The sequence below is a fragment of the Watersipora subatra genome, chromosome 11 (assembly GCF_963576615.1).
Source record: "Watersipora subatra chromosome 11, tzWatSuba1.1, whole genome shotgun sequence".
In the NCBI taxonomy this organism is placed as follows: Eukaryota; Metazoa; Bryozoa; class Gymnolaemata; order Cheilostomatida; family Watersiporidae; genus Watersipora; species Watersipora subatra.
The window spans coordinates 8,329,521-8,356,289 of record NC_088718.1 but is presented as its reverse complement, the minus strand read 5'-3'; the positions used below and the strand labels follow the sequence as shown (position 1 = coordinate 8,356,289).

General features: G+C 36.1%; 1 protein-coding gene across 2 annotated transcripts in view; it reads right to left on the bottom strand.

The window, feature by feature from the left end:
• Positions 1-7,056: 7,056 nt before the first annotated feature.
• The window catches only part of LOC137408796 (cyclin-dependent kinase 11B-like), a 28,327-nt gene continuing 8,614 nt past the window's right edge, over positions 7,057-26,769 (bottom strand). For both annotated transcript variants that reach the window (XM_068095383.1, XM_068095384.1), the window contains 14 exons: positions 26,214-26,577; positions 25,557-25,685; positions 24,762-24,805; positions 23,710-23,856; positions 22,299-22,447; positions 20,621-20,788; positions 18,059-18,317; positions 15,648-15,769; positions 13,483-13,588; positions 13,076-13,197; positions 10,976-11,200; positions 9,972-10,123; positions 8,299-8,488; positions 7,057-7,343 (listed from right to left, as the gene is read on the bottom strand). In XM_068095383.1, coding sequence (XP_067951484.1) covers positions 7,275-7,343; positions 8,299-8,488; positions 9,972-10,123; positions 10,976-11,200; positions 13,076-13,197; positions 13,483-13,588; positions 15,648-15,769; positions 18,059-18,317; positions 20,621-20,788; positions 22,299-22,447; positions 23,710-23,856; positions 24,762-24,805; positions 25,557-25,685; positions 26,214-26,577 — 2,246 coding nt within the window. In that variant the 3' untranslated portion in view covers positions 7,057-7,274. The remainder of the gene's footprint in view (positions 7,344-8,298; positions 8,489-9,971; positions 10,124-10,975; positions 11,201-13,075; positions 13,198-13,482; positions 13,589-15,647; positions 15,770-18,058; positions 18,318-20,620; positions 20,789-22,298; positions 22,448-23,709; positions 23,857-24,761; positions 24,806-25,556; positions 25,686-26,213; positions 26,578-26,769) is intronic.

Sequence of the window (26,769 nt, the reverse complement as noted above, 5' to 3'; positions counted from 1 at the left end):
GTTGGTGACACCTTCTTAATTCAGGTAATTAGCTACAGGGCCACAAAGCCTTTGTAAACTGTGTATTCAGACCTAAATCCATGTTTTATGTATCTGTCTCGGCTGACCAGCCTGTTGTTTGCCTTCCATAGGTTTCCACAAAGCAGCTCAGCGACAGCGTTGGCTCCAGATGCTTACTTGGCCAGTAAAACACCTTTGTTATAGCCAAGTCTGCCAAGATGTTGACACACTGTCAACAGACAGTTGTTAATAATGTAAATACTTAGTTCCTGCGAGACAACACAAATAGCTGTGAGATTGTCATATCGCAGGGCGTATTGTGGCAGTAACTTGCTATGTTAGCTTTCCAGTTACAACTTTTATGAGCTTTACCAGCAATGACAAGCATAGATTTCAAAAAAGTTTCACAGATATTTGAAAAAATCTTTACTGATATTTGAGGGCTGTCTATTCTGCTAAGAATTTGGAAACTAAGAATTTCAGCTAATTCATTGTCTGTGTCCCAGCTTTGCAGGCCGCACATTAACTCAAAATCTGCCATTGCATTTTATTATCAGTTTATCTTTTACCATATTATTTATGTTAAAAACATTTATTATAGTCTAGCTCCAAGATACGTCATTAATGATTTATTTTGTTGCAAAAAAGAACATTACGACTAACTGTAAATCTATATCATATTCCAGCATATCTTAATCTAACGAATATCTTTCCAAATCATTGCATCTTCTCACTAAACCTATGCTTAATGTTTATTTTATGTCAAATAAAGGTTTCAAAATCTTTCATGGTTTATCTCCTCGTTATTTGCAAGACAGTTACAGATTTTTAACTCATTTCAATTTATATAATATGAACAAACTGCATAAAACCTTAAACAATTACTTTGAAAATATCATTGCCAGCTGCTTTAACAATCTTCCACCTAATATCTGTTCACTTAGCAGAGAAAGATCACGGGCTAGCCGGGTCACGCACTCAAGGATTTTCGCCACGCACATACAAAACAAAAACAACAGGGTAGACACACTTTTCGCAGTCTTCCGCACGAATATTCAAAAATACTAACAGATGTCAATTCTATCGGCCAAACGCAACCTACTAATGGATGAGCAACCTATTAATGTATCCGAACACCTCATATAAAATAAGCCTACCATGTTAAATTATAGTTAATACCCACTTTTTCTCTGGAAATATGCCTGCCCGCGGTTTTTGGCCAAGAATAACCAGGGTTCATTATACACCAAAATGTCTCTCACGGGTTCCGGAGGTAGCCCGTTATCGGCATTATCGGGTGGGTCCATTGCTCCTGTACCGAAACATAAACTATTTTTAAGCCAATCAAATTCAACTGCGGTCAAAACATTAGTTTGCGGTAAATTCAAGCAGACGAGCATCTGGGTATTGTATGGTTGTTGAACTGTGTTGTGATTGGCTTATATTGTAGCCTTCATTTGGGGCCGGGTCTTTATATGGACACCCGAACTTAATTTACAGTACGGGCTACCTCCGGAACCCGTGAGAGACATTTTGGTGTATAATGAACCCTGGTTATTCTTGGCCAAAAACCGCGGGCAGGCATATTTCCAGAGAAAAAGTAGGTATTAACTATTATTTAACATGGTAGGCTTATTTTATATGAAGTATTCGGATACATTAATAAGTTGCTCATCCATTAGTAGGTTGTGTTTGGCCGATAGAATTGACATCTGTTAGTATTTTTGAATATTCGTGCGGAAGACTGCGAAAAGTGTGTCTACCCTGTTGTTTTTGTTTTGTATGTGCGTGGCGAAAATCCTTGAGTGCGTGACCCGGCTAGCCCGTGAGAAAGATATTTTAAACATAATATGTCAAGCTAGTTACTTGATTTTATTGGCAACTGTTGCCTTGTTTATTTTTGTATTTTGTTGTATGACTCTTGTCTGGTATAATCTCAAACATATTTCTATTTTAAATAAAATTATTGCTAGTAAAGAAATATAATAATATAAGAACGAGAAAAAGATTTGAAAGGAAGTAAATCTAAGCTCAGCCTTGCGGAACTGGATTGTCTATACTCAAGGATTTACCCAGTTGAATCTTTATCATGTGATAAACTGTTGATTTGCTTCCAAAGACCACATTATGGCTTGAAACTATTTCCTTTAGAATTTGTGGCCATTGACCAGAGTATAGTGGATAATTCAGTACATGAAATATGGAATTATGTCCACACTTGCCTTTGAACTGCCTCTACCATCATAAATAGTCAACTAGGAAAGTATCATGTTGACATCTTGTTACCCCTAAACGGAGAAACATGCTAAAAATGTCTTTCAAAACCAAAAGTCAGCATTGTTAACAGTAACTGATGTATTTTTGTTTTTATTTTATTATTATTAGCATTTCATGTTAGCTTTATGAGATGATAACTCTTAAAGGTTGACTTGCAACAAAATTCACATTACAGTTATTTGATATCAGAAGGTTAACCATGCCTTACTCTGCTGTGTTGTACATGTAGGTACAAAATATGTGGAAATGTGATTGCAAGCTCTTAAAAGCTCAAAAACGAACAGTTAATAGCAGCCATCACAAAAGCGCCGTAGATTGGAATTCCTTTCCAAAACGGCTCAAGTGGAGCGTAGTTAGGCATGATGGCTGCTGTTTACACTTTCATGCTTTTACACCTCATTCGTTAAAATATTTTTACAAATATATTTTACAGGTTTAATGAAACCATGTCTATTGTCCTTGCGCGTCTATTTTATCATCATTGTAATGCTGTCACTTTGAGCATCGACATCTCAAAACCAACCGCAAAAATCCGTTTAATTTTTTAACCTTAGCTCGGAGTGCATATCTTCCTCTGATAAACATGAGGAGCCTGTTGGTCACCTTTGATAGTCGAAAAATGCTGCAGAAATTGTTTGCGCCATTTGGCAGGAACTATGGGTCACTTGATCAGATGACGACTAGATGATTAGACCAGGCTGAAACGAAACTGTAAAGTAGCGTGCATTTATATTTGATACAGGCTTTCCGGTGAAACCTGAAATGTTTGTCATAAACTAGTGCTACGAGACGTTTTATATGGAACCTTTTATTGGCCTTTGATTTCATGTAATAACCTCACGTGTCAAAACAATCACCACAATGTTTGAGTACGTCATCTAAATAAAGAGATTCCAAACTACGACAGTTTCATGATGGCTGCGATTAACTGTTTGTTTTTGAGATTTAAGAGCTTGTAATCACATTTCCACATATTTTGTACCTACAACACAGCAGAGTAAGTCATGGTGAATCTTTTGATACCAAATAACTGTAATGTTAATTTTTTTGCAAGTCAACCTTTAAAGGAATAGACTTCACATAAAACCTGGTGTTTCCAAATATCTAGGACACCATTGCTGACAACAATGCTGTGCATTGGCAACAGTAGCTCATATCCCTTCTATGTTTGATATTCTTAGTGTTTATCATTCGTCTGTTGGTCGTCTGTCATGTGTCCAGTTTTAGCGATTAAAATTTAGGAACAAAAATATGCTTCATACTGGATTTGAACTTGGAACCTCCAGGTCTGCAGACAGGTGATCTAACCCACTAGACTATGCAATCAACTGGCTGAAGCAAGGAATAATTGAAAATATATTCATTACATTGGTTAAAATACTCACCCTTAAAGCGCTTGGAAAAGCACTATTGGTTATTAACTAGAAAGTTATATTATTACTAACATATCTAACATAACTATCTTCTAACATAACAATTATTAAGCTTGCTTCACACCCAGCCCTTATTATTTAGTTCAAGTTACTAGCTTACCAGGTATGTTACTCAAATTCATTGGGTAATTATTTTATTACCTGTGTGACACCGAGCATTCAGCTAGTTTTTCAAAAGAGAAAGTTCTTGTAACAATGCAACACCATTCTCACGTAGAAACTAAGCCCTTCAGTTTATAACTGTTTTCAGCATCGAGTACTTTCTCAAGAGCGCACAACATAAGCAAACCTTTGTTTGTCACATCACTAGCTTTCTTGCTAATATGGGAAACCCAGGTAAACCTTTCTAGAAAAGCTTACAGACAGGTCAAGGACAAAGTCGCAATTTTGTCAGTAACAAAATATTCTGTGCTTTATGCAAGCTTTTTAGTCATGCTATGTATGTGAGGGTCTTACCTAAAAATGGATGGCAGATTGTTTCTGTGCAATAAACCAGGAAAGTTAGTGTAAAACAACTTTTTGGCAATAAAGAACTTGAATGGCAGCTGTGATTCCACCACATTTAGCAAGCACAAAGATAAGCATGTAGGTCTGATATACTCTCCGGTTTTTGGTTAAAACAGAAAACCGCTCAAAACTAAAGGATATTAACTTATCTAAATACTGCAATAAATCAATAAAGTTCTTTATTATTACAGCTCATCATGGTAAAACAGAAACATGTGTAATATAATACAGCATTATTATGTTGTATTATGCAACATAATACAACATTATTTTTATTGTTGCAAAACTAGACATTCACACTAATCTCACTTACATCTCTGCTATGAAAAACAATTAAATTTGGACCTCTTTTACAGTTGAATTTAGTTACACTCAAATCTCTTTTCTACAACTTTAGCCTGTTGCCGTCAACAATTTAATGCAATTTTTCTACAAAACTGCAAACATATCACAATTTTACAAATCTGCTTCCACTCTTTTATAAGGCAGTGCTAGTAAATCAACAAATAGTTTATAGAAAATATACTCTGATAATTACAAAGTACATGTAGTTCAAATACATGTTCAATATAAAAAGGCATCAAAATTTCAAAGCCTACATGTTTAATTACTGGTGGCATTTATTAGTAATCCTGTGAGAAATCTATTTTGTTTGCAGCTAAAAACGAAAAATAATCAAAACAGAAATCATTACACAGCTCACTCATCAAGTCATAATCTAGAATACCATTTTTCGCAAGTCGTGTAAAACGCATTTAAAACTTTTGGAGTTACACCTTCATGATTACATTTGGGAAGACAATTCTCAATTCATAAAAATGTGATTTAAAATATAATGTATGTACATATGTACATAAGCATGTACTTATAACTTTATTGGCATTGGTAACCATAAACAAAATTATGCTTATCATTACATGCTAAAAGAAACAAAACGCAAAAATGAAAACACAGAATGCTGATTCCGTAGGCAACTGATTCAATGGTGGAGATTTATAAGTTAATGTGTTTTAAGGTCGTACAGTTTGCTGTAATAAACTGAGAAACTTCCATTTCAATGTTTTGTTATACCCTGGAAACTTTGTTTTATTTGTTAGGTAAAATTGATTAAACAATTTCCTGTCAAAGGAACAAGAAATGAAGGAAGACTGAAATGGAGCTGAGGATCTGTCATATGGACATTGTCCAGCAAACAGTTCTATAGTAGAAATATTATCTGGAGAAAGTAACACCTCAGAATTGAATAAAAGCATGTTACTATTTATGAAAGATAGCTAGTCTCCACAAGGTATTTGAGAGCCTCAACCACATGTTAAGAAAGTTTCACTAGAAAAAATTATGCCAACTCATTCAAATCAGTCGAAAACCTATCAGAAGACAAATCTAGCTCAAGCTAGATGGGACCCAATGCAATACTGTCAGATATTCGTGCGTGCAGATAATATTACCAAAATGCTAACTAAAGAAAACTATCTCTCTCATTAAAATAAGAATTACCATGGAGTAAAATAGTAATGTAGGTAAGAGGAAAATATGCCTAGCCAAGTCTCTACAAATCTGTTTTGAGCAACCGCTATGCTACGTGTGCTGCAACTTCAAGTTGTTGGTGCAATCCTATCCTATTCAGATTATAATATACCTTCAAGTACGAAATACAAAAGAATGTCTAATCATATGTGTAGGTAAGAGGTGAAAAGGGGATAGAGTGTTGCCTTCTCTTCTGCAACTTTGAACAAACCTATAAGCAAGATAAGGGTATTTTTTTCAGATCTTTCAAGAAAAAAAACCTGCTAGATGGAATAAAAACATAAATCTAGAGTCTCTCCTGAACTCTAGAGTTGACATCATTTAAAATAGTGTGTCTACAAGGTTTGACTACTTGAGATAAGTATCCAGCAGTGTGAGGTTAATATACATACCGGCTTGAAACCTGTCAACCGTTATTATCTGTAGTTCCTTTAAGACTACCATGAGGGTTAAAGGAGTGCTGACAGCAATGCAATCTTGGCAGCGAAACAAAATGATATAGGCACAGGTGATATCAATGCTTCACTACATGTAAAAATTAAGAATGTGAAATGTGTTAATGAGTATGTGGTAAGTAAATTAATTGAATGGATTTAGAATAAATGCATGCAAGGGTAAGTAAGTGTATATATATTTGAGTATATGTATACGAGCGTAACTATGCGAGTGTGTGTATGTGAGCGTATGTAAGCGGCGGTGTGTATGTGAGCGTGCGTATACGAGCGCATGTATTCGACTGTATGTCTGTAAGTGTATGTTTACAAGATTATTAGTGTGAGTGTATGTACTAGTCTGTATTAGTCTAAACAAATGGGAGTTGTCTGCACAAGGAAAATTTTATCAGCATATCAATACCTCGAAAGTAAGCAACGCTTAAGATTAAAGCCCGGCATTTCATTTTACAAACCAGTTTACCTATGACAAAAAACAGCACATGCAAAATCTCTCATTTTTCACACTACTAGAAATATTAGCCAATTTTTGCTACAAATGCTTATATAATATATTGCCTAGGCAGCAGTAAAATGTGTTGTCCGCAGTGTTTGCACGCACCATCACGTAAAGGGCCGACGAAGGAAGGGAACTCTGACTTTAAAACTAGTAGAAAACTAACTAAAAATTCATAAATTAAAATACGAAGCAGTCATTCACACCACTTTTAACCAGCGACTGTGGCATCCACTTGTATGAAGACGTTAATAAAACTCCTTAGATACCAGACTCTGCAAACAGACTTTCCAAATATTGCACAAAAAGTGCTGACATCTGTAGGCTGCCACAATAGTGAAAAATGTAAAGGCTATTAACCATATTAGAGTGAATAATAACACTGTATTTGTGTTACATGGCAAGTAACATAGTACAAAATGGACAAGTTATTTACAATAAAAATCATATAGCATTTGGATGTATAAACAACGGAATTTTAAAATGTAAATGTGAAAATTTGAGGCGCAGCCCTACGATCAGAAAGGCTACATACACATTGTAGAAAATGTTCCAACCATCAAGCAGGTTTTCTCTAGCTTGTCAAAACTTGAGGTTGAATCCAGTGTTGGGGTTGGTAGCTCCAAGGTGAAACCCTACATCATCAGCATTCTAGAAAAGAACAGTTCCTAACAATAGCAGATGGGAATAATTTAAAAGTGTATGACATTAATTATAACTCTCAAAACCTTCACTATTTTGTTTGCGTTTCCAGAAAAAATAAAAGGTGACAGAGCTAAAACCATTGCTTAAGAAAACACTTCCACCACAAATAATATTGAGGGAATCTTTTTAATTGTTGATATATTACAGTGACTTGTAGTTTTTAACTGAAAGACTGAGTAGCAAAAATGTTACTTAGTCAATTTCAATTAGTGATCTTATGGCGATTTCTCAAAATCTTTACTATAATAAGGGCCATGTCCATCCGTACGAAGCCCCAGTTAGAAGTTGGGAAAAAGGAATGCTTCATATAGGATTTGAACCCCCAACATTCAGGATAACCACTGTTTCACTACCACCTGCGCCATCATTCACCTTCATGTGTCTGAGAATTATTGCGCATATCTTTGTGCTTTAACAGCACACCTGGTAATCTCTCATGGTACCCAAGTCTTCCATGACACTAGTGCAAGATAAAATTGAACCATATACAATATTGTTACCAATCAACAGCACATACACAAGTTATGTCTTGAATATTATCTAGTTTCTGGGTGCCGATTTATCAAAAGGTAAATCATTTTACAGATGGTACCTTTACAATCGAAAGCAGACAACTCATAAAACATTGATACTGCTGATTTACAATGTGTTTGAGGGGTAAAAACATTTTGATATCTATATGAGAACTGGCATTATACAGCAGCTGCTATACGACGGTGTCAGAGGTACTCTAAGGCATATCACTCAGTGTTCACCATTTATGCTCGAATTAAAACCTCAGTAAAGAATATTCATCACTCCAACCATCAACGTCTGACGGAAGGTTGTGAAAGACAGACACATCGCAGCGAAATAACTGTCTAACAAATGAATAAGAAAGAAAAATTGAAATGCAACAAACCAAGAGCTTGTATGCCTGCCCTCCACTAGGTGGTTTTGGAGTTTTCTCCCTCTTGCCTCTTGGCTGCTCACTTCTAGCTGGCCAGGTTGGGAACATAGATGGGTCGACAGGCAGCGGGTGAATGTCGAAGTATCTGTGAGTTTTGGCATCTTCTGCAGTTACCCTCTTTCGCGGGTCGTAAGTCAAAAATCTGCAATAAAAATGCGAGCTGTAAAATATTTAGCTGTCAATGTGATTACAGACATTACGGCTGGCCTGTAAGCCAAGAGAAGACAATCTATAATTGTTTAGCCAGATACGGTATGAACAAGAAACCATGCCCATAGCCAGATTTAAGAAACAGAAAGCAGGCAATCTATAAACCAGTTGGAAACATTAATCTATATATATAAATACCAATGTCTGCCTGTGTGTACTTGTGTAGTTGGGTATGTACATTTATAGCTATTAAAATCTGGGAATGACGAATCCGTATCGCAGAAGATTTAATCTCGGAACTTTCCGCTCGCCGGGCAAATACCATCACAAATTAGCTATGTGAGATTGATGGATTCATTGGGTGATATATGTCGCTATGTGGGTGAAAAAACGCTACCGCTCTCCGTTACGGCGCAATGTCATTCTATGTATTAGTAAGAGCTTACTTAAATTAGCCATTGACAATGTGCCAGGCTAATAGCAAGTGACATTGTTTTTAAGCTGAGTTTATAAGTGTGGCATTGCTATCATTGTTTATAAGCTGATTTTTAATACTCGTGCAACGCTGGAAATTCCCCTAGTATATCATAAATAAGGTTTAGATACAACAATCAGTTGGCAGCAGGCTTTACACCAATCTTAGTAACAGCAAGACATACAGAGTGCACTAGCAATTAACTGTTTCATTTAATGCCTCTAGCTATGGTTTAGTTCCAATGAACAGGACAACACAATGATTCCAGTATGCTTTATGTCTTGCTTTGAGACTATTTTTGTTAAAGTCAGGAGTTTGAGTATTCATCTCTCTGCATCAATGAATACTATTGGTTAGCTCTCATGAAACTTGTCTGTATTCGCTTGTTACTCTGTGTACTTTGCTAGTGGCCTCTGGTTCAATTTTTCACAAGAATATCACTTGCCAGTGTCTGGATTACAGATAGAGTCAGCGTTGATGAAGCTGGGTATGGGCTGTTTTATTACGAATTAGAAACGTCTCTTATTAGTGATTTCCGCTGATCTGGATATTTCTTATTTATTAGTGGAAAACACACAGCCCTAGTTCTCCATTAGCAATTCAAAGGAATTTTTCACTCTTTTCTCAGTTCAGACAAAGAGTTTTAAGTGATAGATGTTGTAGAGCACATATGACTAGGACAGAGTATTTACCAGCTGCTGACTCTGACAATCTTAGGCGTGTTACAATACTCCCACCAAGTGTTTAATCAGTAATTCATTCGCTTTATTTTTCCTATTTGTATGTTAAAAATATTTCCTTCATCATCTCTCTTGTGTTAAATCTGCTTAATCATGCAGAAAATCTTTTCCATACTTGGCGCTTAGTATGTGCATGACCTAGTTATCGTTAACCAACCACTTCATATCTACTATTGAGGTACGAATCATAGCTCAAATATGTTACAGATGACTTAATTCAGATGAACCTACGTACTTTAGACATACACACAATGACCTACTTGTTAAGGAGATCATATCCGCAGTCATCCAGAAGGCCGGGTGCGAACCTGTTCTTTAGAGTGTTGTAAGGGTACTCTGAAAAGTTACACTTCTTCATGGCTGGCATCTCACTCACACCTTGCCAGATCCTCTCATTCGGTGTACCCATATCCTGTGCGAGCAAATATACATAATACTGCTAGTAATAGTATAAATATTATATTACATATATTATTATATTAATATAATATAATAATATATATATTGCTATATATATAAATATATCCCAACAATAAAAATAATAACAGCGGTAAGTCCAATATGTTCATAATAACATCATCGCAGCGATACTGTAAATTGTCTTTACTATAATAATATTTGTAGAGACATGACCAGACCACATGTTTATCTATTATTTAGCAATACCTACAAGACTAGATTTTGTAACCAAAGAACTTATATGTATAAACTTTAGAAACAAGAAATCATCTCGTGAAACCTAGTGTTATGCAATCTGATCATTTTTATTACATTAGTCCAAGAAACTGCATCTAATCTAAGTTGGGTGCATGCTTCACATTATTTGATGGAATATTCTAAATCATGACAATATTTTGAATACAGTGATATATAATTATTTGTTTGTTTACTAATAACAAATATTGGAACAACAAATTATCAATAAGTTTGAGAAATTGATTCAATGAATAAAGGAGGGTCCAGTTTATTTTGCACACCAGTATAGTGAGTAACAGAAAAACCGCCCAACTATTACATATATTACCATGGCTTTAGACGCAACGATTCCAATCAGCGAAGAGGCTTAAAAATTAACCAACTAATGAGGGACTTACAAAAATATGCTTGCCTAATCAACAGCCTTCAACAATAAATTCATCCAACCACAAGTTGCCTAACAAAATCACGAAAATACATCTAACCACTTAAAATCTGCTTAGACTATAGTCAACCAATCAAATCCCTCCTAAGACATCAATCCAACCTATCATATCCATTCTCTCACCTTGAAGATCTTGTTGAGTTCGTCTATTTCATTCTTGCCAGGCCAGAGGGCCTTCATAAGAAGCATCTCAGCAAAGATACAGCCAACTGACCAGAGATCTATTGCCGTGCTATATTGCTTGCAGCCTAACAGCAACTCGGGGGCACGATACCAAAGCGTCACTACCACTGGTGTGTATGGCTTCAGAGGTGACCCATATTCTCGGGCTAAACCAAAGTCTCCAACCTACAGTAACAAACACGGCTGTAGGAAACCTGCCTGCACAGAACTGGCTGGATTTATCAAGAATACATGACTTGCTCTATTGCCATCGTAAGTCAGCTCAAGGTTATGCTCTCTGTTCAACTGTCAGCAAAAATAATGTCCAAACTCTGTTGGTGACCTTGATATACTTACAGAAATTTTTTTCAAAACCATATTCTGAAAGAAGCTTTGATTAATAAAAACCCATCAAAATCACAGACTTAGCTTCAAGCAAATTACAATAACAAGGACACTTTAGTTCATATTTTTCAAGTCATTCCCTTTCAGTCCTTTTCAACCGTTTCTGTTGACACAGATGCTGTTAACATGGCCACCACAATGTATGCCGAGTTGTGTATTTCACCTCATGCTTAATTATCCGCAGTCAGCAGTCATCAAGCAAGAAATTAGCATGAAATATTATGCAACTTATTTCCGTTTTCATCGAAATTCCAAAGTATTGTCATGTTGTTGACTCAACATCAACACAATCACTGCGTTTCCATGACCCGCATAATTCGCAAATTAGAGCCAATCCGCAAGATATCCGCGTCATGGAAACGGCATAAATTCGCAAGCTATTCGCATAAATTCGCAAGCTAAGCGAGTTTTGTGATCCGCAAAACTTGATCGAATCCATCAAGCTTGCGAATCATGGAAACGGTACTTGTGATTAATTCGCATTAGAATGTCGATGGCTATTACATTAAAAACATTTTCACGCTTTAGTCGTTTTTATTTCGATTTCAGCAGTCTCAATGCGCCAACGTTCCGAACGATCGCTGCTAAGCTAAGCGTGACAAGACTGCTTAGTTATTTATAGATTCCTTAATTAGGCTAATACTAGACCTATGGGGTCAAGTACTGGTGTTAAATCCGCATCGCCAGGTGTTCATTGAAACGCGCTCGATTGCTAAGTAACTCAACTTGCGGATCGTTCGAATTATGTGAATCATGCGAGTCATGGAAACATAGTGTATATCACTAACCCTTTAAAACAGCTAAACTAAATTTACATTAAAAACTTAATCATCAAACAGATTATGAGACAATAATTATCTTACAACTAATCAATCAAACCACTAAATTTAAACCGCTCCAAAATCGCCAAACAAAGAATTTTTTAGGCAAATAGCCTTTAAATTTCTATAAAAAGATTAGCGTATAATGATGAATACTTTTGATGTATATTTCCTAAATAAAGAAAGAAGATTTTTCCATGACTATAGAGAATCTAAGGAATAAACCAGCAAGAAACCTCTCTATGCAACCACAGTAAAATTTTGCCAAATATGTATAATTATTGACTATGGTTGTCATATGTTTCAGTTAATGATTATTGGGATATAAAGGTTAAAGGTTGACTTGCAACAAAATTCACATTACAGTTATTTGGTATCAAAAGGTTCACCATGTCTTACTCTGCTGTGTCGTAGGTTCAATATATGTGGAAATGAAATTACAAGCTCTTAAAAGCTCCAAAACGAACAGTTGAAAATAAAACAGCTGTAGGTTGGAATCCCTTATTTTGATGACCTATTCAACTCGACCTGGTTATTGTTTTGACACGTGATGTTAGCACATGAAACGAAAGGCCAATAAAAGGCTCAATATAAAACACCTCGTAGCACTAGTTTATGACAAACACTTCGGGTTCTACAATAAGAGCTCAAACGCTGCCATGCAATTAACTTTTTGAGGCAGCCCACCTTTACATTATATTCTAGATCAAGATGCCGCTTGCTATGAGATTTCAAGAGTGTACAAAAATTACAAGCTGTAAAAAATTTACTGTGTTAAAAAGGTTGTGCACCTACTAGTTTAGAAAAGGCAAAAGATAGAGAGTTGTTTGCCCACCTTGAGTATTCCCTTATGGCTGAGCAGTAAATTGCTAGTCTTCAAATCTCTGTGTAGAATCCAGTTGTCATGCATGTGAGCTACAGCCTTGAGCAGCTGCAGCAGCAATGTCTTTACCTCCCCTGCACAGAAGTCAGAGGTCATACATTTGGCAACAGCTACAGGTACACTGCTATGGGAATTCACTCTGGCACAAACGAGTCACATTAATTCATGACTTGAACCCATCTATTAGTATGGATTATTAAAGGCCATGTGACGGTGGCAAGTGGACAAACGGAAATAAATACTGAACCAGAAGAAAAGCTGATGCGAGAGAATGACCAAATGGCCAAAGAACGATTACCACAATGTATGAGGGTCAATTTTGGTCAACAGCGAAATTGGGTCAATGATAAAACACTAACCAATAGCGAAGGGTGTCTTCATTGATTCCATAAGAGCCTTCAAGTCATGCTCCACAAAGTCCATGACCACATATATCTTATCCATGTTTGAGCCAACCACTATCTCCTGCAACCAGAAACATGAGGCAATAAAAGTTTCAGCTGATCAAACCATTATTGTATAGGATACCAATAAATGTATAGGAAAAAGAGTACAGCCAATGATGTCAGTTGCTAGTAAAATTATGAGTCAATCAGCCTATTACCAAAGAGCTCGTCAGTCAATGAGACCACCTTTGAATAGAACTACCAACCATTCATAACAAGACCTACAGTGCTAGGGAATAACAACTCCTCAGCATTCACATTACAATCCAACCCTCACTAATCACAATACAGTCAACACTCACCAATCCCATTACAGTCAACCCTCCCTAATCACATTATAGTCAACACTCACTAATCACATTACAGCCAACCCTCACTAATAACAATACAGACAACCCTCACTAATCACAATACAGTCAACACTCACTAATCACATGAGAGTCAACCCTCACTAATCCCATTACAGTCAACCCTCACTAATCACAATACAGTCAACTCTCACTAATCACAATACAGTCAACCCTCACTAATCACATTATAGTCAACACTCACTAATCACATTACAGTTAACTATCACTAAAACCGTGTTAGTCCGAATGTCAGATAAGATCGACAAATTTAGGCAGAGCAGCTGCAATCAGTGCAATTACGTTCAAACAATTCATAAATGGGTCATGATGATTTTCAGTAAAAAATTAGAATATTATTAAATGTAAGAAACGCTTGTCTATGGGAGTCATTTATATTTAGAAACAACTCGCAAGGATGAAATACGTTTTTCAATCACATTGTTCCTGTGTTACTCGACTTTCATTATAGTAAAGTACAATTTTATATGATTTATAATATAAATATGTTACAATCTGCAATATAAGTCTGAAAAATTAACTTAATTAATATTCAGTAAAACTAAGCGGTCGTAATACTTTACGTGAATGGCCATTTCTACAAACCATTAGCAATTAGCAAGAGTTGTCTAACCTTTGTCACAATTTTTAACAAAACTCACAGCCTACAAATGTTTTTTTTCACAGCTTAAATATTTTAAAGTATAAACAATCTATACTATAGTAAAAGCTATAATAAATATAATAATCTCTCACTTTTCGCAAGTAATCAGGACCTGCGTCCCTGAGAAAAGTGAAAATCTGTGAAAAACAAACTAATAAATTCATATCTAACAATGCCACATTTTTATTAATAGTAAACATTTTCCTCTTTTTCTCAGGTTTATTAGATGATTTTGAGTGTGTTTAAGAGGTATGATGAATGGTGCCACAAGCACTTTCACACTTTACATAAATGTAATAAAAAAAAACAGCAAACCGCAGCGACTGCTATCACATCACAATCGTGCTCTCGGAGGTATCACACTGGGCCAGACTATGAGAGAGGTTTATGTATTTTATTTTTTATATTACTTTTTATTTACATTTTACTTTTTAAAATTTTCAATGAATATTTTTTACCCCTCGAAGTAGTGAAGTCACAAACGCTGAAATAGCGAGGAATTACTGTAATTACATACCGAGATAAAAGCATGCAGATGGTTGACTTTTGCAACTGCATCGATAAGACTTAATAACTAGTCAGCTTACCACTTACGCATCAAACATATTACATATTATTATATTATTCCAATAGCTACATCCAATCCATTGATTCAAATCTATATATATATATATGAATCTCAAAGTTTGTCATTTATCCAGCTATAACGATTTAAATCTAGCAAGAAAAATCTGTATCACACAAGCTTTGATCTCGGAACCTCCCGTTCATAAGGCGAGAAGCTAACCCCTTAGGCTACACAAGATGCAATGAATGCATTAGGCGATATGTGCATCTATCTGGATTAAAATACACATAACGACACTGCATTATGCGCAGCGTCACTAAAGCTTGCTCTCCCGGCTCTTGTTAGTAAGTTTAGCAATATGGATACTAGCTTGATCAAATTAGCCAATGGCAAGTACATTGCCTGTCACTGTTTACAAGCTGTTTTTTAATACCCATGCAACACCGAGCATTCGGCTAGTTATGTTATATATTTGCACATTATATTGCATATCCCTTACCCTGACTGTAACTATATTTTCATGCTGTGTCTTTAGCAATGTGTTTATTTCCCTGAGAGAGGTTATGGGAAATCCTTCCTTCTCCTTCTCCATCTTTAGCCGCTTCAGCGCTACTATTTCTTCTACAAAATAACAGGATAATGTCTTGGTCTTTTCTATACATAACACGACAATGCCTTGGTCTCTTCAATAACATACACGACAATGCCTTGGTCTCTTCAATAACATAACACGACAATGCCTTGGTCTCTTCTATAACAAAACATGATATAGCACACTATAACTTACTATGCACAGTACAACGCGACTAGATTACAGTCATACCTTGACATACGAGCTTAATGCCTTCTGGGACTGAGCTCATATGTCAATGTTCTCGTATCTCAATGTAATATTAGATATATAAAATAACCAAATACGAATTAATCCATTCTCACACTATGAAAAACCCTAAAACATGATATTACAATAGAAAAACATGTTTTTAATTGTTGTAACTTACTATCTACACTCACAGAGTAACAAATACCTATTTAGTGGTTATGATCAGCAATAAAATGTAACATTACTATGTACTGTATTGCATGGAATTCTTATCCATAAGACTGATGCAGTGACTAATGACGCAGTGAGAGATACTTGACAGCAACACGTTCGGTACACTACATTTGCGACATTACGTAACAAAACATAAACTTTGAATTTAACTTAAATGAGTTTAGCTTACTAAACACACTTAAAGCTAAGTTTTAATCCTTTACCAAACTTGACTTTAATTTTGTCGTCCTAATTTTTTATTATCCGTTTCCAGCTTGGTGCTTTTCACTTTGCTTTCACTAACTTTTAGCCTACCTTTACAAAAACCTTTTTAAACTGATTCAATGAGAAACACCGAGCGATGCTGTTCTTGAAAATTTAGTGGCCATAGAGAAACATCTCGTATTTTAAAGGTTTCTCGTATCTCAAAGCAGAAACTTGCTCAAAATTTTGCTCCTATCTCGATTTCTTCATACGTTGGGGCACTCATATGTGGAGGTATGGACTGTTCATTATATATCTACTTATAAAACTCTGACTGCCTTTTAATGTTGCTTCATACCATCACACTGAAGAACCAATATTGGCCACAATTGAAAAGCTTTAAAATATTCCTACATACAGGACTTGAACTCATGACACCCACCTCTCGATACCCACACTCTTATTAACTACACTAATCAGACCTCTTCAGTGCTGGCATAATAGACTTTACTATAAGAGCTGTGATATTATCAAATTCTAGCAAGAGGAAAGAGTTATAAGGGCAGACTCACTCCTACTTATTCAAAGTGTAAAAACAGACCCACTTCAAACAATACCAGGCTCAATTAGCTACTGCAGAACTTTCATCTACTGTACAAATGTGTCATGCCCAGATTATAAACTCAAATATAATAAAACTAATAATAGAAATTTCTTTTTCCATATAAATGTGCCGCGGCCTATCTGAGAAGAAACTTAAGAATCCACCTTTCCACGCATTAAGTACTATTATAATATATAATATATATTATAATATACATAATATAATTCATACCATTTGTCTAAAATATTAGTGCTATTATCAAAAAATGTCAACAAGGATAAATGATAGAACTTTTCTACAACGAAAACTTACAGAATACTAACATACAGTTTGCATCATTAGCAGCCCGCGAGCCATTTAAAAAAAAAGCAATAAACATACATTGTACAGTCATTTTTTATTGATCAATCAGCTTGTGACAATCTGTATACCAACAGTGAACATGTGTTTAAAATGTTTTAGTCAATATTCTTGCCTTATTTGAACAGGCCTGCTTTATTACCAATAGACTAGTAATTAGAAACCAAGCGACCTTGTTTATTGCAAGATATAAAATTGAAAATAATTGTATCTGAGCTACTTGAACAGAAAAGAGCTTTTCTTATTAAAAATGCTCATCATTACGAGTAGATGTGCCTTAGCCTGTTTTCCATAGTAATAATTTGCTTCCTTATTTGACTACTCCTTTAGTCTACCAAAAACTTGGTCTTTCGTTCGTGATTTTAAACTAACATGTCCTGTGGTTGTTAACAAAACTGTCTAAAACTGAATAGAGAAGTTGAGCACCCCTTTTTCATTTTCACATGGAGACGACTCCCCAAAAATGTACCCTTCAAGTGCAAGCTAGACGACTGGTTTACTACAGTATTTTAAACAGTATTTTCTACTATATCACCACACATATACACAACCCGATAGACTTTTCCCAAGACTACAACAGAATACCATTAGAAACTAAACTGATTCCACGCTCTGGAACAAATCAGCAGTTATGCATTTTCAAGTCTCCCCACAGAGTTTATACAGACTAATCTGTAATAAAAAGTATTCACAAACTGAAACCTACTTTTCTTACGATCTTCCGCTCTAAAAACGACCCCGTAAGTTCCTTCCTCGATCCTGTTGAGATGTCGGAAGTCATCAACACTGCGGCAGCCCTGTAGGGCAGGGTAGTATAATGGTAGCTTTGGAGGAGGAGTCGGTGGATCAGACATCTCTGGACTCGGTGCCATTTCAACCTCGCTGCCAGAGTGATCACCATTGGCCGCAGCAGCAGCGACGGGTTCTTCGGGGCCTTCTTCATCACTTTCGGACTCTGACTCGAACTAGATATGGCATAAAGAAGTTATGTACCTCAGGAGTATTGCCAGTGCCTTTTCTCTCAAGAGATTTTGATATGAGAGAAGCCTGGGTCAGTGCTAGGACCACCCAAGGCAGCATAATTAGTACTGGTGGTTTGTTTCAAAGAGGTGAAACGAACCAAACATTGTCAATTATGGCAGGACAAAGCCATACTCTCACTACTACTACTATACTGTGTGGTTGCCCTAACAGAATAACTGACACATTCCGAGTTCGTATACACCATTCTTACCATGTTCTATAATAGTCAACCAGTTTTTAAATCTTCTGCAACTTTAAACAATTAAAAACACCTTGTTTTACCATTGGTCGATCCAAAGGCATCATGAAATATAATTTGCCAAACTGAGAAGTTTTATGACGAAAGATTTTTTTGGCAGCAATCGTTACTGTAATACTAAAAATGATCAACACTAGCATGAGACACTCTTGTGTGACAAACATGCATCTCACAAGGAGTTGTCTAACCATCAAAACAACCTGAATCACACAGCTAGTCTAATAAAGTCAAATTCTACTTATGATCTACTCAACATAAAAATGTTTCCGCATAAGTTACAAAATTGGAGTGAATATTTGATTATACAATCAAAATAATTTCTAACAAATTTTCTAGAAGCGTTGCTGTTTCGGCCCTAAAAACGAAAAATAGGACAAAAATAGCAAATTAATTTAAGAAAAGATATAAATACAGTCATACTTCAACTTACGAGCTTAATGCGTTCCGAGAATGAGCTCGTATGTCAATTTACTCGCATGTTGGTGCAATTTATTTATATATAGAACAATTAAATATATATTTATTGGTTTCCATACTCTGTAAAATGCAAATAAAACACTCAAAACAAGATATTGTAACAGAAAGAACATGTTGGTTATTGTCCTAACTTACCACTTGCTTTCAAAAAGCAACAAATAAAAAATAATGCAAGGAAATGTGTTAAATTAAAATGTAAAATTAAATACATACAATAGCAGCTAACGCTAGCATTTGCTAGAAAGGGAGATATAAGTTATCCTTCATTACAACAATTGACTTTGATAAATTTGGATTTTATCAAAGTCTTAAAAGACAAACTTAGAAGCAAATCTAAAAGCAAACTTTCATTTTTAACTTAACGTAATTAAAATTTCTTCGGCGTTCATAGTTTGAAGTTTCTTGCTAGTTAGCTAATTTTTCCTTTGTTTCGCTTTCACGACTAGCCGGCCGTTTTAAGATGGACCTATCTAAGGACGTTTGCCTTTGTCGCCCTTTCAACATGTTGCGATTAGGATGAACACAGGTGTCGTCACAAAGGTTTACTGCACGACCAATAGCCAACTTGTCCGAATGTCTATTTTTATTGTTTTGATAGATAGCACTGGCCTTTTCAAATAGCGTCGTTTCAGTTACGCTGTCACCTGCCAATTGTTTATCTTTTATCCAATGCCTGAGCGGTCTCTCCATCAGCGGTGGTGAAGATCGCTGCGCCGTTTAGAAACTACGGTTAGTCCTTTGCGAGCTAAATGCCCTGAATATAATCCTTCTGTTTGATAATTGTGGATGTATTTCTGTCATATTGCTGAGCTAGCTCAATCATGCATACACATTTCGCATATTTTTCAATAATTTTCCGTCTAATATCAATTGTTATCATTTGCTTTTTCTTTGCATTATTTTTCATCTTACTTGCAAACTTTCGGTATACGCACAGTACTTTTAATTCACATAATTCTGCATTGAAAAGCGCTCACAAAAACACGGTACAAAAGTATAACCTGTGCAGTTGAAAAATACAGATTGACGCTGTTGTCATAAAACACCTCCGGCATACTTGGCAACTGACTCACGTGCTCGTATCTCAAACATGGCTCGTATGTTAGTGCTAAAACTTGCTTAAAAGCTGGCTCGTATCTCGAGTTTCTCGTACGTTGGAGCACTCGTAAGTTGAAGTATTACTGTAGATAAAAATTATATTTAGTTTAAGCTTTACCAAGGTCAAGTTGAAGTAAGTATATAATCTTGTTTGTATGCAGGGTTATGACATGCACTTGCTTCACTGCTCAGTGTTATTACTTGCTGTAGTAATCAAACAGCTATACAGAATTTTTTAGCCTGCAACATGAATTACTCCGTATTATAGGAACACTTGCTCTAAAATACAACAAATGAAGCAGACTCTGGAATGAATAAGCTTCGTATGTAGATGTTTAATTATACTGACTGAACAAATTCAATTGCAGAAAAACATCACAATTATCTCCCCAATAGAAAGACAACTCACACCTTTGATTTGTTCTTGTGCTGTTGACCATTTCTTTTGTCATTATCTGCCTTATCATCTGACTCGGCCTCTGATTGGCTCTCTGAAGCTTCGGACTCCGCCTCTTCCTCAGATTCATCCCCACTCTCCTCCTCCTCCTCCTCGCTGCCAGATTGTTCTGAGCCTGATTCCTGTCAGCAATGATAATAGTTCAATATCGCAAGTCAAAATATGAAAAAAATGTGCTGCGTGATGGAGACATGAGAAAATAGAGACAGGAGACATGTCCAACATTCAATGAGGAAGAAATATAATGAATGAATCATTGATTAAAGACCTAGTAGGTGTCTGGTAACACTACTGGGATTATCAGAGTCAGCAGCCAGTAAATACTCTGTCCTAGTCATATGTGCTCTACAATATTTATTACTTAAAACTCTTTGTCTGAACAGAGAAAAGGTTAAAAATCCCTTTCAATTGCTAGTGGAAAACTAGGGCTGTGTGTTTTCCACTAATAAACAAGAAATATTCAGATCAACGAAATTTCACTAATAAGAGGCATTTTTAATTCGTAATAAAACAGTTTATACTCAGCTTCATCAGAGCTGACTCTATCTGTAATCCAGATATTGTCAAGTGATATTCTTGTTAAGAATTGAACCAGAGGCCACTAGCAAACTACACAGTGTAACAAGTGAATACAGACAAGTTTCATCAGAACTAACTAATAGTACTCATTGATGTTGAGAGATTAATACAAAAAATGGACTCGGCTCAAGGAGGTAATTTGACGTAGGCTTTACCTTCACGGCCTTCAAAGACTGCAAATCATATAAGCTCACTCGGCGCTTATCAAGCCACACCTCATTATACCCTACAAGATGAAGTTATTCGCGGAATTAAATTTCTCGAAAATTGCCTTTTCATGCGTATTCACGGACTAATGTATTTGCGACTGAACACATTTGCTGATAAATTAATCCGTGAAAGCAGCTAGCAATATATTAAAACCTTCAGGTGCATATATCACGTGTTTAGGTTTCTCTTTAGCTGAGGAATTTATAACCATCATGCTAAACTATAAACTTTTGGTTGCATCTAGAGGTTTTTATGAATTTTCATTGATTTGGAGGCCTTTGGTGAAACAATAAATTGTGGTAAGTTATGAGTTTTTTCAATGTAAAGTACTGCAGGAAAGATTTTTTCGAAGATGATGATATAAATAATATATAATATATTATTATATATATATAATAATATATCTCCAAATCATTTGTGACAACCTTAAACAATTTTGTAAAGAAGTGTGATACCTTGGCAATGGGCTTAACTCAAAGGCCTGGCGATGATTTTAAAATAGTTTGGAACACAGCTACGTTTACTAACTCTGCCTAGCGGCTATATTTTAATTTGAGATAGTAGTTATTCTCCCTTTTGTTAAAAATAAAACTAATTATTCGTGGATTTTAATAGTTTGCAGAATTTACTGTACGCGAACTCGCGAAATATGAAATACATCAAATAATTTCATCCTGTAGGGTACTAAACACGAAATGTTACACTTGCTCAGCTATTGTATGACATAAACCAAGTATAAGCTTGTTCTTTGACATGAACTTCCACTTATTAGTTTAGGATTGTTGTTAAAGCAAGTTGGAGGGTGCAAAAGAACCAAAGTCCTGTCTCAAGTTACACTCTCACCTCCACCTCTTCTCCCGATGACGAGGCTTCTTCTTCCTCTTCTTCCCCGGATCCACTCTCTTCCTCTGAACCACTCTCCTGCTCCTCACCTTCCGACTCGTCCCCACTTAGCTCTACCACAGCAACTTTCTCTGACGCCTTCGTGGAGCCTACAAGTGCACCGGTGCCAGAATCTATATGACAGCAAAACAAAGGTTACCTTGTCTAGTAAAATTTTGGATGAATCTAAAAAAAATGTTGAATACCACACTCCTAACATATTGTGAAAAGACGACTTTAAAGTTAAGCAGCTCGTATCAAAATATCTAAAACTATTGCCAAATCATAACTATACTGATTTCATGTGTGAGAGAGGATGCTCCAAATGAACAGCTATATGAATATTAGCTCACACAGCATATATCTCAATTCGCCAAATTAAGGTAAAATGCAAGATAACATGTGGTCTGCTTTTTCTAAAGGTAGCCATAGTGAAAAAGAAGACAATTTCTTAATGTAATGCTCTACTAGCCCAGGGGTCAGCAACCCACGGCTTCGGAGCCGCATGCGACTCTTTCATCCCTTCATTGAGGCTCCCTCTGACTTTAGATATTTTTCTTTTTTTTCACATATGCTGGGAAATTCATAAAAACTGGGAAGTTTTATCACTAAATTTTGTAGTACAATTCAAAAAATTGTAAGTATGGTGATAAATCAAACATTGTCGCTTGTTATGCGTCATTATTTATGAGCCAATAAAACAGCTAAAATTGCACCAGTCGGCACGACACTTTTTGAATGTTTTACCCCAGTTACACAAACTATAGCAAATACTAAGAAAAGAAAAGTGACAGAAGAAAATTGAACATTTAATCCTACGTGGGCTGATTCATTTGCTTTCCCTGCTGATGAGACTGGTTCACCATTTTGCTTAATATGTAAGGAGAAATTTGCAAGCAAAACGTCAAATGTTGCAAGACACTTTCAGAATAAACAAGCAGCTTTTGCTTAAATATACGCAGAGGGAGATGAGAGTAAAAAGGTCATTTCGGAACTGATGCGTAAGGCTAATTTTAGCAAAAATTGCTGCAGGAAAGAAATTTGCTGCAGTTAGAATTTATGTTCGGCATTTTGTTAAAAGAAGGACAGAAGTAACCATGAAATTGCAATTTTTCCTAAAAGTAACCTTATAAACAACGTAATATTTTCACGTTACAATCAAACTATTGTATTGTTGTTTGCAAAAAGTCAGAATTTGTACCCTACACTAGACACTAGTTTCTTTCTTATCAGCAAATCGGTTAAGAACTATGACCTAAGACCTATGACCTATGACCTACAAAGATACTTGAAAAAAAGATAACAAACAAAATGCTGTAAGAATTCCCAACATATACAAGTGATTCGGGTGGCATCAAACATAAGGACCAACCTGACTTGGCTGAGTTGTCCACCTTCTCTCTCTCCACATCTCGCCGAGGTTTGTCTCCTCGCTCTTTAGGTTTCTCCAAGGGACTACGGCTACGATGCCGTGGCCGGTCTTGTCTAGACTCCACCTCCCGCAGTCGATTTGAGGAACCTAAATATTCACAATCAAAGGGTGTGATGGGGTTGGATTAAGGGCTGCATATTTTAAGAAGTCTACCAAATCTGACAACGTCTTTTGTTTTGAACAGCCATTTTTTATTAGAATTTCAGTTCTTGTGTCCACAATGCTGTGCTGCGCATTTGTTCTTTGTGATGTTTACACTCAACCATTGACTAATGCCAGAAGCAAGTACAGTGGTTATGTCATAAATCACTGCCTGCTACAGTGGCGAATGAACGGCGTGCGGAATGAACGCACCCCTTTGTTGGAAGACTAAGTTTGTCATTTACAACTTTGTTACTGTGAATTTAGTCAATTATTATATATATTATTATACATGAGACAAATTATATATTAAATTAATCCTCAATTTGTCTTGATTTTAAATATGTAAACCAAACAGCTGTAAAATTATGTTTTCAATGATTATGTAGAATAAATTCTGAACATTAAATTTTGTTTACTGGTTGAAGATAACAATTTGTACAGATATGATTTCATCACAAACATTTTATTTGCCTATTTCAAGTATAATTTGTGACTAACTTGACAATGAGTAGCAATGTGAACTCTGTTAACAATGAAAACTGGACCTCTTTCCAACAAAGAGGTCCAGTTTATTTCACAAACTACATACTGTAATTCAACTGGTTGATAAACACCTATCTACACCTACTGATAGCCCAACAAATTGTAACTGTTTATTTTCAAATTAGCTATCGCTAAAATGTGGCTGAAATGCTTGAAGCACTACCGGTAACAAGTTTATCATGACAAAAAAACTCCCAGGGTTCGTAATGTGATAGACACACAGACACCTGCATCCCTTGCTACAATAGACACACAGGCACCTGCATCCCTTGCCACAATGAAGTAAATGTAAACGCAACACCTACTTTCTGACTGGTTCTTGCTGACCCTTCCAGATGGTGACACTCGTCTGCAAAAGTATAATGATACAATGGTCATAGAGCTAGAAAAAAATTGCATAAAATTAGGAAATAAGTTGCCAAAGAGTTCGAAAAGAGCTATGAATGAGTTAGGACACAAGTTGCCGTAAAGTTGGGAAACAAGCAGTCACAGATTTCGGAAAGCACCTGCCCAATCACAGCCTTACAAAACAGGTATACAAGGTTGCACTTCCTAACAAAAACAGCAATATACAGTGGGAAGTGAAGTATTTATGCATCTGCGTCAGTTCAAATGTTTAGTTAAGCAAAGATGTCAACAACTCTAGCAGTGAATTGTCAGAACACACCTGTTTGTGCTGTCAAACCTGGAGTTAATGCATCGGAGCCCAAAAACAACGATAAATACTTAAAGGGTCAAGGTCACTCATATTAAATTTTAGATTTTATTAGCAAGTACACAAATATTTCTAACATTTGTGATTTTGTTTGTTTGAGGTGATCTGACCACCAGGATGTTTCAGGAATACAATCGACAAAAATTGATCGCGGTTAAAGCAATCAGAAGAAATAGACTTCTCTAAAAATGCCGCGTTGTACATATTTTTTTTTGCCAAATGAAATGAGTGGAGAGAACACAACTCACAAAGCTATTTTTTAGATTTTTACTGCTGTATATCTTAGCACTGCAAAAACTCACTGATTAGAGTTATTAGAAATTTAAACCAAGCAGATGGTGAGATCAGCAGTTTACATAACAAATACAGCTATTGAAGCACCTACATCTCTTCTCTGATTGGTCGGCTCAAGGTATCTCTGAGGTCACGAGGAGCTGTAGACATCAATGGCCGAATCTCTCTCACATCGCCTCTAGAGTAGCCAACATCCCTTGTAGACGTTTGTCCTCGGTACCTGTACAAATGTATGCTTTGTGAAGTTTGATTACATTTTCTATGCAAACAACATTTTGATGACATCCCTTTTCTTTTTAGCTCCCCATGTTAAGCTGAAATACTCATGAACATACAACTCCTCCACATACACTCTGTAATAGATGTTCAACAGAAGTGGAGTTGTCTTTCACAAATAAATATGATAGCCGTTATTTATAGCAAGCCGAGATTTGAATGGCTAAATTTCAAGCACCCCAGCTACTCATGTGAATTTAAAATTTCTTGTATTACCAAAAGTAAATAACACTTGTCTTTGCAGGTATAGTATCATAGCAAGCACGCCACTAAAACACTGCAATTCAAGAACGATAGATGACCAACTAGTTATTGATCACAGCACAACTTTATAAAGAGCACAACTCCTAAAACCTAAATGGAAAACACTGAATATCTCTTTAGGCTATAATTTTGATCATTTTGTAATACTCTTATGTATGTTTGAGAAAAGGCCTTGAATACTAGCGCACAAAATAAGACAAGTCGTTACCGATCATCGCGGGGACGATCCCGTCCTGAGCCTCGTTCGTCCCTTGCTGTCCAAGTATCTCTATGATATGCCCTGTCATCTCTAGCAAGTAACCTATCGTCTCTTGCAGGTAACCTGTCATCTCTTTGGAGTGCTCTATCATCCCTTGCGGATACTCTGTCATCCCTGGCAGGCGCTCGATCATCCCGATAATGACCTCTGTCATAGGCCCTGTCATCTTTGGCAGGTGGCCTATCATCTCTGGCAGACGTTCTCTCGTGTTTATACATCTTATCATGTCGATCCTCTTTGCCTCGTCTTTCTTGTCGTTTATCTCGGTCATCTCTCTCAAAGTTCTTGGAGCTATTCTGTACCCGACTAGACTCTAAAGCATAGCCACCACCTCAAGATTTAATGTTCCAAAAGATACAAGTGAATATACTTGTTTTTTTGGCAATTTGCACACGGAGTTCAACAAAAACTTTCAACTTCTATTCCTACATGATACAACACAAAAACAAAAGTAAGTGCCTTTGCATATGCAGACAATACCGATATGTATCATCAGTCACTAATT